The sequence below is a fragment of the Salarias fasciatus genome, chromosome 22, assembly GCF_902148845.1.
Source record: "Salarias fasciatus chromosome 22, fSalaFa1.1, whole genome shotgun sequence".
Lineage (NCBI taxonomy): Eukaryota > Metazoa > Chordata > Actinopteri > Blenniiformes > Blenniidae > Salarias > Salarias fasciatus.
In genome coordinates, this window is record NC_043765.1 from 13,197,812 (window position 1) to 13,214,034 (window position 16,223).

General features: G+C 39.4%; 1 protein-coding gene across 3 annotated transcripts in view; it reads right to left on the reverse strand.

The window, feature by feature from the left end:
• adgrb2 (adhesion G protein-coupled receptor B2) overlaps nt 1–16,223 on the reverse strand; it is a 230,078-nt gene that overhangs the window by 101,705 nt on the left and 112,150 nt on the right. For 2 of the 3 annotated variants that reach the window (XM_030082254.1, XM_030082253.1), the window contains exons 4-5: nt 13,774–13,962; nt 3,551–3,706 (exon numbers count right to left, since the gene is read on the reverse strand). In XM_030082254.1, the coding sequence (XP_029938114.1) occupies nt 3,551–3,706; nt 13,774–13,962 (345 nt within the window). The remainder of the gene's footprint in view (nt 1–3,550; nt 3,707–13,773; nt 13,963–16,223) is intronic. The other variant, XM_030082255.1, reaches the window with a different exon arrangement.

Genomic DNA, 16,223 nt, shown 5'->3' on the forward strand with positions numbered 1-16,223 from the left:
TGTGTAGCTTCAAACAACAAACAGTAACAACAGCAAACAAAAAAAGAAAGCAAGTGGCCCAACATGAAAACTTGAATAGGATGAGTTGAGGGATTTACAATTATATATATATATTTTTTTATTGAGACATAACTTAAAATCGGATGTAATCTTGAAGAAATCAGAAAATGCGAATGATTTACATAAGCTCCAATAAAGACTGATGAGTGCAACAGGTTCATTTTAAATAAGAATGTTTTCCACATTTCACAGTGAAATCCTCTCACAGGCTAATTCACTATGGTTCCCAATGTGCATTTACAGTATTCTTTTATGGTGAAAACCACAGGAAGTCTCGCTGTGCTTTGATTGAATCAGATGAATTTCATTATCACTGCGAGAGCGTTGGAATTACTGCTTCATTCAGACATTAGAAGCCATTTATTTAATGTATGTTTTCGTCCCGTCTGCTAGTGAAATGGCTTTAATCGTCATGGAGGGGAAAGCATATCATGGGGATAAGAAAATCCACTTGAAAGCAGATCCTCTCATCTCAAATCAGACCCTGCATATGTTTTTTTTTGGGGGGGGGGGGGATCCGGCCAAAAGTATATCAACAGAATCACCCACTGCAGTGATGCTCAGGTATTCATCACTGAATATGCTACTCTATGGACTAACACGTTTATGTTGCAAGAAATGAAGGCGTTGAGTTAAAGGAAAATCCCAGTTGGCTCGAAACAAGTGTTTTTTAGCTCCGGATGTGAAACTCGAAAACATGGTGGTCAAATTAATAATTCATGCATGACATTTCCATCGGCTTCACCCTTACCTTGTCGATTGTCTTCATTTGATGCAACAGCTGCCACATTACCATTAGCAGCTCGGCCCACATGCGCATGCATTTGTTTGATGTGCCGCTCCGTGCGCGTTTCCACACGGAGCGATAAGTTGCTCCGGAGACGGAGACACAACATTTTAGCAAAACCACACTGGCTTCAGTCAATGTAGAATAGACAGTGTAGTTAATGCTGCAAAATCAAGGTTTGGGAGCATGTCAAGCATGAGACCGAGTGAGTGATATGAGCACACACTCACACACACACACACACACACACACCCATACATAGACAAGATCCATCAAAGCTCCATTTTCTACACATGTTCGTTCATTTGTGCCAAAAGGCCTATGCTGGTATTCATCATTTCAAAGGACCGTTGCCTTTGAACTCCCAGAAGCTGGCTGAATCTGTTGTGATAGATTCACGCACACATGCAAAGATTTCCTTAAGGCCCTCGACGGAAGAAGCCGAGCCTTTTTCCCGAAACACTCTCTTTCCATCACTGTTCCCAAAACAACATGGCAAAACATCCCGGAGGCCATACTTTAGATTACGGCGTCTCCCTGTTCCTCCCTCTTTGAGACACGACTTTTGCAGCCCCTTTGTCTGGCAATGGGGACAGTTTTGTTTTATATAAATATTAACCTTATTCAACCTTTGCTTAAAGAAAAAAAAAACAGAAAGAAATAAAAAAACAAAGAAAACAGTTTAATATTGGTCAGAATGGAGGAGAGAAAAAAGCTCAGACAGCCACTCCCAAAAATCCAAAGGTGTGTGTGTACACAGTCCAGGGGAACATGATGCTGAAGTCTTTGCGAGCAGCATTAAATAAAAAGCACTTATCCTGTGATAATTGCTCAGGCTGTGAGTGATTACACTCTAAGCAAACACATTCTCACTAGGACTGAAATCAATTCAGGAGAAAAAAAAAAGAAAGAAAGAAAGAACAAAGGGCATTATTCAGACAGGGTCCACCATTTTTGTTATAAACCTGTCTTATGTTTTAATGTCTGCGCGTCCATTAATGCCTTTATTTCAACTCGGAATCCATTTATAGGCTGACAACACAAAAAGTCAGAGCAAATTAAATCACTGAAATGAATATTCGTTTCTAATGTCACTGCTTTCAGTGTGAGTGTTTTTCTGAAGGGAAATACTAAATTGAAAGCGACAGCGCATACCTCAAGTGTACTTTACATCGAAAAAGCCATCAAACCCTGCCCTATATAAGAGGTAGATGCTATTATTTGCCTCTCAGCTGGCATTTATGTCTAGATAGCTACTCAAGACGGAGCTTCACTGATTGCTGTTCAAGTCAGGTCCTCCTGATTTTTTTCTTTTTTTTTTTTTTCTTCCTCTCGCTGGTGAGTCCCATCACACTCCAGAGGCAGCCTGATAAAGACTTTTCAGTTGGACAGTCTGAGCCAGATTCGAATAAAGTCCCGATGCGCCCCGGACAGCTGAATTAGATGGTGTAGGACTGGCGACTTACTGCTGATCTTGACAAGGCTTAATAGGTAATCTCAGAGACAATACCCCAAGAGGAGCGCAGCGGGAGCGTCTGGCAATCCAAACAAGCCAACCATAAAAGAAGCGCACGAGTCCGAACCATGGGTGTTTGAGTTACAGTACTTTAGGTGGACGGAGGTTTCAGAAAGCGGGCTGGGCTAGCTCAGCTGGAAGAGCCAATCCGGTTGATGGTTCAATGCTCAATCTATAAACTGTCCCATGTGTTGAAGCGACCTTCAGCAAGAACCACAAGTTTAACTGACAAAGATAGAGAAGGGGGGGATTCTGAGGTTTATTTACCATTCAAATGAGGAGACATTAAGAAGACATGTGGGTTACGACTGTGACAGTCTGAACTAAAAACTAAGGGAAATCAATATACATTTAAAAGAAAAAAAATCATAGAAGTAGCAAAGTTTCGTCGATAAAGCAATCACGTTTCAGAGAAATGACAGTTGTTAGTGAGTAATTATGCTCCACCAAATTGCACCTAAATTATATTGTCGCCGACACTGCAAAGTTCCATCAGACAAAGTTGATATATATAGGAAAAAAGTCTCGGTTTGTGTAGTTCTCTTAACTGAAAAGATGTGTTCACACTCTGCACTTTGTTTCCAGCATTTAGATGTGATAATCGAGAAGAATTTCTCATTTCACCGAAAACCACAAGCCTCTACTTCTGAGTAGTTTCAAATAAAACGGCAAAATGACAAAAGTCTGGGAAACGGATATCCTTATTCACGAGAAAAAAAAAATCAATAGATATGTTCTGGAGTGGAGTTTGGCTTTTATATATATATATATATATATATATATATATATATATATATATATATATATATATATACTTTGATCAGGAAGGCAACTGGACTCACTAAAGTTTTGAAGATGTTCCACCTCTCACCCAAAAGGCCTCCGTCACTTTAACACCTTTTCGCCGACACAACAACAACACGTCTGACACTGAAAGGCCGTTTTCCTTTTCACAGACACTGATGAGATGTGATAACATTTTGGCACTTTTTTTAAAAGGAAAAGGTGAGAGAGACATGGTCAAAAAAAAAAAAAAAAGGCCATAACAGATGAATAGCAAATAAAAATATAAATGTATACGTAATTTCAAGAAGCATGACAAGAAAATGTTTTTTTTTTTTAATAGAGTGTTTCATGATGAGAGCGAGAGAGACTTACAGTATCACGTTCATGAGGATGGTACTAACCAGGACACACTGCTATGTTGCAGAGTTTGGTCTGAATCTCAGGCCGTCCGCACACCACGGCACCGTCCACACACTTCCGGGTCCGAGTCCTAGAGCCCCGCCCACAGGTCACGGAGCACAAACTCCATGACGACCACTCCTCCCACAGCCCATGCACTGCAAACACGCATGAAACATGACGCGTACACACAAACACACACAACATGGGGATGAGGGTGAGAGCGGAAGTTCGGGGTTGGATCGGGGTGAGGGAGGGTCGGGAGCGTCCCATCACAGGCGTTAGAGAATGAGAGAAACCAGAGATTAAATGAGAATGAGCACATTCCTTAAAAGAACCATGAAGAACAAGGCGACCTCTTGACCCCGAGAAATAATTCCAGTTACAAAGGAGCAGGCGCAGCGAGCATGTCACTACATGAAAGATAATGGAGGTTAGGAATGGATAATCTGGTATTTGAAAATCATGCGGTTATGCAATTCGGAGCGAGACAAGGAAATGAACACGGTGCATTTGCATCTGAAATTATAAGAGCTTTCAGTAACCCAAGCATTAAAACGCTGATCCTCTTTTCCTCCTTCATCACTTTCCCTCTTTGTTGCACATCTCAGCCCATTTTAGCAACAGATGAAGTTGAAATAAAAAATAAATAAATAAATAAATAAACCAGAGGAATAAATTAGAGAGGGGAAGGTTTGAAGAAAACAAAGTGGTGAAAGCAGATCGTGACGATTTGAAGACGAACTCGTCCAAATATAACTTAGATTTTTCTTCGGACATGTCTGATCTAAGACCAGAGGAAATGAAGATGAAGATTGAAAGACAGATATGAAGAAACTGAGTGAGAGAGACTCCAAAGATGGGACCAGAGGAATGATGGCGTTAATGAGTGTCACAACAGGAACTCGATAGAAGACCAAATATAATAAACAAGAAATTCAGACCTTGTTTACAAGATGTTTCGAGTGAAAATGCGTCACTTTTGAATTTTTGTTTCAGAAAAGTTTGGAAAATCATGTCTGTTTACGCAGCAGCTGCAGAGACGCTGAAAACGATGCAGCTGTACATGCAGGGCTTTAGTTGGACTCATGAGCTCTGGTTACGTGGACGGGGGGGAGAATAGGAGGTTATTATTGAGCGGCAGACCAGAAGAGATCAAACTGCGCAAGGCAGAGCAGGGGTTAGACGAAGAGATGCTGAAGTGACGGAGAGAGAGCGACACACAGAGAGAGGAGGGGTGGGTGGGAGAAACTTTGAGACAGCAGGAGGAAGACTGCTGGTCCTGTGTTGAGCTAAGCTAAATAAATCATGCCAATAAATAATTAAGTCAACTCTGTGAAGGAAGGCTCAGAGGAGCAGGAGTAGAAGGCTGAGTGAGAGGGAGAAGATGGTGGTATTAAAAAAGTACAGAGATATGAAGAGCTGGCAAATAGTAAGATGTCCTTAAACTCAGGAAAAAACATGGTATCAGTCTGTCTTTAGGCTGCTCTACAAAGTGGATCTATGGAGTGAGAGAGACGTAGGCAGCAGTGGTAAGCAAGTGTTTCTTTCTCTCCTTGCTTTTTTTTTTTTTTAATGAAATGCTTCTCAGAATAAACTCTTTTGTGGGTCTCACTGAACAGGTGCGGCTCTGTGTTTTTGGCAAATATTACTTCTCCAGGTTGCTTCAGCTTCAGTGTACAGAATGATATATGTGCTGTGCTGACACCGAAAGGCAGTTTTCTAATTTATCTGTTGAGAGAGCAGAGTTTATCCGTGTTGGAGGAAAACCTCCCACAAGCAGGATTTTCTTTTTTGACATCACAAGCAATTTAGAAAGGCACACCTAAAGGGAAATCAAAGCTTGCACAACAACAAGAAAAGCCCCGTGACGAGAAAAAGATGTCTCGGATATGCACAAACTTTTAAAATGATATGTAAAGCATGTAAAACTGGTAGATGGTTAATCTGCTAGTGTTTCGGCTGCATTATCCTCAGCAGTGCTGCTCCATTACAAGGCCTAATTCAAAACAATGGAGTGTTTTTAGGCTTAATCTGCATTACAGTCTGTGTTAATGAAGGATTTCTAATCAAAACATAAATGTATGTTAGCTAAATTACAGCAGAAAAGACAAAAAACAAAGCTGAGTTTGAGTAAGTTCAGTAGTTTATAGATAAGATATTTTTGAGAATTGTGGAATGACCAAACTGAGAAAAGTACTGTTAGCACATCAGAATATCAGTAATCATAGAATACAAAAAAAAAAAAGTACTGCAACAGCAAACAGTTGCAAGGCCTTTAGCAAATGTTTTAGATAACAAGTGATTAAAAAAAAAGCAAATACATAATTGATTTTTGCTTGTAATATTGTTTTCTTCTGGTTCAGCATACAGATGTTCCAAAGGAACACATTTTTAATTACTGTAATTATGCTTCTAAAAAATAAAAATAACTGGAAAGTTTTTTGTCAATTATGAATCTACACACAACAAATAAGCCAAAACCCTTGAGGTAAAACAAAAAAGAAAAAAAAAAAAGTTAACTTTTCAGAGATTTGGATTTTCTTGGCTTGAAATACACACAAAAAAACTCAACAAAAACAAACAAACTTAGGACTTAAAATAACTCAGTTTATACGCAATCAGTCTCAAATATGTTGAAGTGTAATGCCCTGAATAGATTTGAAGGATAACTTTGTTTTTAATGAATCCAACTTTAGTCTTCAACTACCAATGCATTTACTAATTTGAGACTCCAAGGATGATACCTTAATCTCTAATCGTGATTTGAAAAGAGATTTAATTAATCTACAATGACCTTATGAGAGCGGCACAGATCACCCACCTTGAATGAATTTAAAGTATTTGGATCTCATCATTCCTTTTGACGGTGGCTTTGACTGTGCTGCTAAGGACTGCTGAGTGCAGCACTTACACTCAAAACAAAAAGTGCAGAAAGTTTTTAATGCTATTGAGTAAGAGAGTCTAAATAGTTTTGCATCAAACATACAGACCAAAAAAAAAAAAAACCAAACAAACCTAATTTCCAGTGCATTTAGTTGAGTACAATACGATAATAATTGAAAAACAAACAAACTGGTATTGTCAAAGTGCAGCAGACAGATTTCTAATTTCACTCTGAATAGCTAAACCTTCACAAGAGACAAAAACAAGGCTTAATAAGCGAAGAAAAAAAAACAAGCAAAACAAACACTTGGCGTTTCATAATTTTACTAGACTGCTGTTAGGGCATTGTTCCACTTTATTCTCATAAACTCAGCACAAAAAAATCAAATAAGACGGCACAGGGCCGGGTTTTGGGACTCAGACGTTTGGGTCCCGTTCGCATGACAATGCTTTCAAGCCGAGACAGACAACTTTGATCAAATTTTGGGTGTCTGTTTACACGACAATGGCACTTGGTTAAACTTCAGCTGGGAGTCACCTGGAAGAGCAATCAATACAACTTCATCAGAAGTATGCAGGAACTGCCCGTGTAATCGCCACTGTAAATGTTATTACATATTGTTCTCTGCACTCGTGTGAGGTTTCACTACAAAAAATGATAGCAGCACCCATTACATACTAACTGCATAATTTTCAACGTTTCTGCTATTTTGGCATAAATGAACATCATTTGCAAAGCAATGCAAGCAAATGCAAAATATTTCTGAAATGACAACATAGAATTGATACATTTTGATTTCAAACATTGTCTATAATGGGCCTTGGTATCAAAGGAATACAATATATTGCAAAAACCGTGACTGACGTCTGTAGACGTCAATTCAGTTTTTCAGTGGGCATGGCTGGCTAACAGTCTGGTGGACCTTTTGCATAATTAGACATGTTGATAGAGAATTTAGTGCAGTGTTGACCTGAAACTGTAAACTCTTTGGATGAGCGATGAACCGATGATCACATGAGAAGATGATAATGAAAAAACACGATCAGAGCCGTTCAGGTAGCTGACACTCAAACATTTTGTGAGTCGGCGTGCTTCTACTGGAGAGATGTGAGAAGATGATGACAGAGAGAGAGAGATCGGGATGAGCTGACAGCGCTCTGGAGACGATCGAAATTCAACCCGGACCAAGTGGTGCAACTAGCCATGGCTTATAGCGCTCACACACACATACAGAAGGTTTGACAGCATACATATGTTACAATAAAATGTTACGGCATTTTTGTCGTTTGTAAAAGTAAATGAATGAGTTTTTTTCTTCAAAATCCTTTTTCTCAGTGTCATTTTTCTTGTTTTATAGAAGGAAATCACTGCTTTTATGTTTACGGTGTCCCTAAAGCAAAAAAAAAAAAAAGCATCAGAGTCACTGTTTTACTTGATTTGTGGTTTTTCACGAAAAGCTCATTTTCTCAGTTTTTTTGGTCAGAGAAAGTTTTTTTTTTGTGTGAAATCACCTATAAGTTCTACTGCAGATTACTACATAATGGAAAAAGGTAGAAGCAAACTTTTTCCTTGAAATGAAAAGAGAGAGACTAGACTTTCATTTGGTAGTTTCATTGTTTACATTGTCCTAGAACTCAGTATTCTGTGGGTCTTAAAAGATCAGTGAAAATGCTCTGAAAACAGCTGGTAGCCAATAAGTTAATAATAGTGACAGTTAAAAATTATACTGATAGATTAGGCCTTTATTGCACCAACTGACAAGATATATATTGCGCAACAAGAGCTGTTTCTACTCAATAAAAACATCAGAGCATTGAGGTATCACAGCATTTTGACAGTAGCAAACTTCTTAGCCCAATATGGTGAAGTTCAACCGTGGGCAGTAGAGGACTTTACTACCAATAGGATCTCCGTCAGAAAAGCAGGCGATGAGTGACATGTTCATGAGTAATCAGCTGATCATTGTGAATCAGGCAATAGCAGCCCGGTAAATCCATTTCAACTCACATATTGTTGAGTCAAACCAAGTTAATTAAGTTAACATTCAAGAAAATAAAGCGAAGAGACTCCCAGCTTTCTGATGCAAATGCAGGAAAGCTGAGTGGGGACGCGATCGTGATCTTCATCAAAAAAACGCTCACACATTCATGCCAACAACACTTCCCCTGCACCGAGCAAAATGAGGTGTAATGAGGATGCATCAAATGAGATCTTTATTTTCTATATAGCTATAAAATACAGCTGCATATATTATTGTGGGCTCTATAGAGAGATCAACTTTCTCATTTCTGCCTTTGTAAGGTATGGGCTGTAATTGGAGGCATGCATCATATTGATCCACAGATTACAATAATTACCAGCAATTTCAGCTGGGAGCATTGAACAGCGTGGCTACATTACAGCTATAAATGAGTTTAGGGGGCATGTGTGTAAGTTTGTGTGCCATCTGCATGAGTGCATGGCCGCATTCTCGGCTGCAGCCTCGGTCTCCTGCTTGAACGATGACTGCAAGTGTGGCGTTGCGAGCATTTGACTACGCAATGACCCAAACTTACTAAATTCATAATGCTCCATTGTTTCACTCCATGCTGTAAATGTCACTGAGTCGATGGTAAATGAGCAGTAGCTAAACAGAACACGAGAAGGAGCTGCTACTTCACTTTGCATGCTTTGGGCCATGAATGCTTTACACTTCACCGCATATCCCCCTCTCCCCGTCCCCCCGTCAAAAAAGAAATTAATTTGCAGGACCAATTATTGGCTGGTTTGCTTTGTCAGGAGCCATACTTTTACTTAAAATTGATTATCTGCATCACCTTAATTTAGGGGTTTCACACATGAAAAATGAATTGGAAAAAAAAAAAGTCTATTTTCACCCCATTGGCTTTCTGTCTGAACTACTTTTCTTTAATGTTTTCACACACATGCACGCACACACCGGGCACACAGATGTGCCCAGAGACACATCCACTCGCACTCACATTTCCTAACCCCTGAAACAAATTAACGGCAACAAGAAAGAAAGCAACAAAAGAAAACCTGTCAATTCCATCTATCAGATTACTTTACTCTCCTCACATCAACGCACTGAAAATTCTGGGGTTTCTCCCTAGTGCTCGTGTGTGTGTGCCGTGCATATTTCCATTTGCATGTAAATGCATTTGAAACAGAATGAGGGATGCTGGTTGAAAATATGTTATTCGCAGATCGCGCGCAAAGCAAGTCACAGATGCAGTGGGTGCGACTTAGAAGCAGGTTTTCAAAAGGAGCAACCCCTGCTGGTGCACAGGCCTGCTGATGTGATCTCCATTCCCCATTCTGAAACAGGCTTCATACCAATGTCACAATATCATTTTTTTTGGAGTTAAAAATTAATCTCTCCAAGAACGTTCCACATATATACTGTATATATGCTGTATGTTGAGTGAGGCTGTTTAAGTATGTAGAAGTAGGAGTTGTGATATTGATTTCTGTGTGTGCTCAAGCGTGCCTTTCTTCACCGTTCACATTACTTCCCATCGGACCAGATCGGACTTGAAAGTAAAGACATTAACAAATTAAATAAGCGTGTGGATTAAAAAAAAAAAAAAAAAATACCGAGAAAAGGAAATTACTCCAAAAAAAAAGTCAGTTCCAGCAAGTTCACTAATGACTTCTAAGTCTGTGTGCAGTCACCCCCACTTTCCCAATCTACTTGAATTTGATGTGAGACCATTCATTTCAATCCCCTGTGTGCTTCCAAACCCCTCCAGAATCCCGTCAGAAAACATCAGAGGAGTGGGGGGAATGGAATCATAAACAGAACATAACACAGCAACCAATATCCCATCAAAGGAGCAGCTGAGGTTATTAATATCGACAGTGAATGGAAAATGAGGCACTTAGACATACAAATCGGGCTGATGCATTTGCATAAAAACAAGATTAGCATAAGCACTGACAGGGAAAGAAAACATTCCTCTCGTTCCTTATTTTTCCTTTTCAAACAGTGTCTTTTTTTTTTTAAGTAAACACAGACATCTAACTCATGTGTGAAAATGTACACTCGCATTAATTCTTTAAAAACCTTCTAGAGGTATACATAAAGTGGGAAAAGGAGAAGGTGCCTGAATAAGTAATGACTACATAACACCCATAAGTGATGCAAAACTGCAGGAAGACAAAAAAAAAAAAAGGAAAATGAAAAAATAAATTTCTGCCAGAAGTTTCTCTGCTTTCCTGAACCAGTCAAATCAGAGAGTAAAGCCATGGCAGCCCACATGCAGGGAGAGCTTAAAAGGGAACTTCAAAAACAGATGTAGCAACAGAGAAGCAACACATTCGACAAAACGAACGCTTCACATATAGAAACACACAAGTTGGGGTTTCATGGCTTTTTGATGCATTGTACTGACGTTCATTCACTTCTTCTCCACTCAGCTTTAACTACTTATCGCCTGACTCAAGTCCTCACCATACATCTGCTCTTAGAATAATCCTCAAACAAAAAAAATCTGATTCTTCTCTTATGTTGACTAGTTTCTAAAGTTCACAATAGGTCTCCTGAAATTATAAATGCACATGTAGACACATCCGTCCTTCACACAAGAGAATCACCACAGTTTCAATGTAGGCACTCAAGATGATTGCCACAAATTCAGTTTGCTGCTAAGTGCAAAGTATTCCCATTATTCTCTCTGCTGCTGTGTTTAAGCTTTGAATAACTGCCATCAAAGTGCTCTCGCTGAATAATGTGACATCGGAGTGAAGTTGACCTTTCTGAAGATGAAATGCCATATTTTTATCCCGTCAGACATTTGTATGTAATTGTGTCATCAGTGCATGATCTCCCGTGCTATTTCTGTAAGATCGCAGTGACATTTCATTAGAAAAGTCTAATCAGTTCATCCTTAACTCCAGATAAACAAATATGCCACATTTAATGAAGTTCCCTTAACAGACGTCTGATAAATCGCATCTGACAAGACGCGATAAGAACATTTGGTTTGTTTCGACTTTTGACTATTTAAGCAACACAATCTAATCAGGTCGTACATGAGTGTAACTGGCTGCTTCTGCCAGATTTGAGAAAAACTCCCGCAAGGTCTTCTGAAATATGTTTTCACAAGATGGTGACTGAGGTATAGGCAGCTGAACCGAAAAACGTAATTCCTTTGGCTGGAGCTGTTGCGTACGGGAGCGCTGGGGAAATTAGGCGCAGCTGATATCACATGGAAATGAATTAACGCACAGGCCATATGAAGATGCGAGTCTGCAAGGGCAGGCAGACTGTGACACCACAGATGGACAACTTCGGGCTGATTTCAGCACGCCCATATCATTAAGGATATGTAAATTCGATAAAGGCACTCTTCATTCAAACACCAAACAGAATATGCCTGTAGTGTTTAGGCCTTTATATACATCAGAACTTGTTCGAAAGAAGCAAATCAAGAAAACCACTCAATCCATCATTCAATAACTGTTCGGTGTCGGAGCTCTACTGGCGGAAGATGAAACCTAATGACTGCATATTATCTGGTGAAACTGACATTTAGATATTAGTAGGTGGAAGCGCTGCTCTGACTTACATTTCCTGGGGAAAAGTTAGTGGCCCCGGCTTCTCATTTACCAGTGTCTTCAAACACATCCTTCCATCATCCACTGAGATTATTGAAGTGCTGTGTACGGAGGATAGAGGTGCCATATTCCTGTGATCCAATCTCTTACCTATCATTGGGTTCAAAGAGGTTAGCCTTGGCCTCCCACTTTCAGCTTGAATGAAAAAACCACATTATCTTCCTCTTCGGGCAGTTAAGAGGCGATGTAAGGTCTTTTTTTCTTCTAATATATATGCTCTATAGAGAGGCACAAAGACAGTCTAGAGATACAGAACACCATGAGTGACCACTCCTGTCGCTATACGCAAGTCCAAAGGGATTCCCCACGAGTCGAAATAATCAATCCCCTCTCGTCGACGGTGGTCAAACAGGAATCTATAATGCCGAATGTTCATTTTGAGTTTCTTTGACGATTTCAACTCAAAAAATTCTTGTCTTCTTATTGCAATATGGTGTGGTACTTGCAAACAGCATGGAGTCCTTGACTGCTACAAGCACCGTGACAGGTCCAGTCTTTCAGACACACTTAGACTAGCTGCACCACTCTGGCCTTTGTCCATAAGCTGAATATCCCCCACTATACGACAAAAAAAGCTGTGGAAAGAGCATAATTGTTAAGGTAAGAATGGCTGAAGAGCACCTCAATGATGGCAGATGTGTTGATTGCAGTTCTATTCAGAATTTCTGTCATCACCTGCTTTAGGTACCGCGCGTCAGCTCCAGTTCTGAAGAGCAACGGTTCGAAGTGAGCAAGTGCCATACAAGGTTTTACCTTCACTGCAATCAGGGCAATCAAACAAATGCAGGACAGACACTACTTCACATTTTCATCTTATAAAGATCTGTCCTGGCAATCAAAGAAGAGCAGAGGAGGCATTATTTAGGATGAGTCACACGAGTTGTCCAAGTAACTCAACCTCAATTGTGCGGTGTGTTTTTGAAGTACAGAGAAGATGCTATTCCCTCTGAAGCTGCATTTTGCTGCAAGCAGATTGGACTGCTGGAACTCAGCTTCATTTGCAGAGCGTGTGCTGGATGTATATGAAGATTTAATTGGACTAGTTTATTACAGTTTTATATTCTCGGATGATTCTGCACATGGTGTGGTGGTGGGGGGGGAGGGTTTTTATGCTTATGCTCGGTGTCATTTGTTTGAATTTCTGTGCATGTGTTTGCACTTTCAAGACAGGCTGAAACATATACAAACAGATAAATGAAAAGAAACGGGGAATAAGATAGACGCTGAAGGCAGAATGAAAGAGCAGAAAAGAGCTAAAGATAGAGAGGCCAGTAAGTTTGAACTTTAGCGCTGTGGCAGGTCTAATAGACTTGCTGACACCGAGCTGAAGTGTCAGCCTGTCAGTCTCTATCTCTTTTTTTCTCAGGTGGGCAGCAGTGTGAACTGAAATGACAAAAAAAAGACAGTCTCAGTCTGGGGAGGTTTATTTTCAGCTCCGACTGCAGGGTTACATTATATGCTAGCTGAGCAGAGTCAGTGTCATGTGTGCATGGTCTAGCATGTGCAAACCGCCTACCTTCATACAGAGGAGTGACGGGAAATCACAGGCACTATTGTTTCTTTTCTTTGCAGAAGTTGGAGCAAAGTTGAGATGTTGAGACGTTATGCAGAGAGCTTTTACATATTAAGTAAATAATTGTCTGTGACAAAAGATGCATGAGCATTTTATTAGGGATTTGGTTAAAGGTAACCAATGGACAGTTTTTTTTTTAAACATACCTGAGCCTGTGATTCCAGTTTCACCTGGACAAGACGAAGTGTTGTTGCACATGCGTGTCTCCCGCAGGGCGCCGCTGCACAGTGTCCCGTACGGAGACGAAACACATGATCTCGTCCTCACTTGCCAGCCTTGCCCACATGTGAGGGAACATACGCTCCACTGGGACCATTCCTCTGCTGCAGGGTCACCTGTGAAACAAGGCAAGAAGGAGCAAAGACAAGATTGTTCTTTATATAAATATACAGTTTTTTTTTAAAAAAAACACATTGATTTGAGGGCATGTTCACGCTTGTTCCAAATCCTGATGAGACTACTGTGGTCCATTTGTAGAAGATCAAGCAAACACAGTATGTGCGAGCCTTCAGAGATGTAATCGCACAGCGCTGTATTTGTTGAGCAGATCTGAACCAATGCTGCTGCTGCTCTGATGTCTTTAATCATTGTACGAGCTGGGAAAATCCCACTGCACCACAATTACCACAATCCATCATGCTGTACTGCATGTCACACATCAGGGAGGAATGTTATGAAGATGGTCGGGATTTATCATGTCAGCCGTCCAGCATGGACCGTGTCTGTAAACGTAAAAATCAATGCAAACAGTGGGGAAAAAAAAAAAAAAAATCAATGCAAACTATTCCTTTTTAGTTACTTTGATCTTAACAAAGTATGAATAGGAATTGGAATGGATGACAGCAAAGTGTTGACTTGTCCGGTTAATTAATGCCACGATGCAAATGTGCGCAACTCCAGTAATTTTGATAGTTATTTGCTGGAACAGACTCTTGATTTGAAATGAGTTAAATCGCTATTTAAAGCTAACAAAGTTTACGTGAGCTTTTTCCTCATTACTTTTATTGTACATTAAGCTAGTTAAGTAGTATCCTTCCTGTCCGGTTCATGAGACATCCATTTGTATCACCACTAATTAAAACTGCTTTAACAGTTTTCTGCAGGACAAGCATCTCAGGACAAACTCGATCTTCCAGACAGAAACCAAAACAAAAAAGTCGCACTGTAGCTAAGACAGATATCCAGATGCCAGTAAATGTTAACTTACCACATGTCTGTTAATCTTAACATTATGTTCCTATAGTAAAAACATTATGTTCCTATAGTAAATCTTTGTCCAGCTAACTTCAACTAAACTTAATGAGTGAATTAAATCTGCACCAAGCACAACAGTTCCAACGTTGTTTCCTATTAGCTTATGTGTCACAAATAAAACAACTCGTTATGTATTTTTGGAAACTACAGAAGGGAGATGCTGCTTTTAACAGAGGTAAGTAATTTCTGCATTGAAATATATCCTGTAACTTGCACAACACTGCTCATAATTATAGAGTAGGGAAACTAAAGAAGAGCAATGGATGTTCCGTTTCCCCCTTTTAAGAAAGGCCTCCAAAATAATCAATAAATGATGGCTTATGCTCAATAATACAATGAAAAATGATTTGAAATTATAAATACATCATTAAACTAAGTCAAAGAAATGCATTTATATTATTGAAGTATGCAACGATGCAGTGAATTGATTCATAAAATTCTTTTTCCAACTATCGGCCCTTGTATACAGGACGAGATACAGAAGAAAACATTTTGATTGACAGACATCTTAGCAGGGGAATTATTGATAATGATCATAAATGTGTAATCAACACATCCCTTGTTTATGATGGCATTGATAAGGTACCACAGAAAAGGGTCATTGAAAGGATCTCAAAACCCAAATTGAAAAATATCTGAAGTCATACTTCTATATGAAACTAGGAACAAACATTTCTTCAAAAACCTGTCTGTTACATTTCTCTCATATTCTTGATTGACGTTTTTAAGCAAGGGATTATGCAAATGTTTGTTACAAACAAAGCTTACTTGCAGATGGTCAATGTGGTTTCAGAGCAAACAGATCAGCATCACTGGCAATTATTAACATAGCTGAATAAATTCTAAGCTTTAATGATCTGAAGAAAGCATTTGGCATTATTTGGCATGTTAGCTTCGCAAATAGAAATTGGAAAGGTGTGTCTTAAAGCTAACAGTCTTTGAGTGGCTTAATAATTATTTGAGTCACAGCAGTTTTTGAAGTTGGGGAAACTACAAGTTATTTTATTTTAGTGTTGCTTATGGTGTTCCTCAGGGGTCAGTATTGGGGCCAAAATGTTATATCAATTACGTAGTTTTCCAATGGTTTGAAGTTATTACAATTTGCTGATGACACAATCATTTTTTCAACTGTTGATCAACTGGAATGTAACAGGCATTGAGAGCAATAACTATGCTAATAATTGACAAAATAAATATTTACAGTCCTCAAATTCAAACAAACCTAAAATGATGTTGGTTAAATATGGAGGTGATTGAGGATTGCTGATTCAGGTAAATTGGATTATTATTGTCGATGTTACTAAATCAAATGTCTGAATGTTACAATAGATGCAAAGAAATG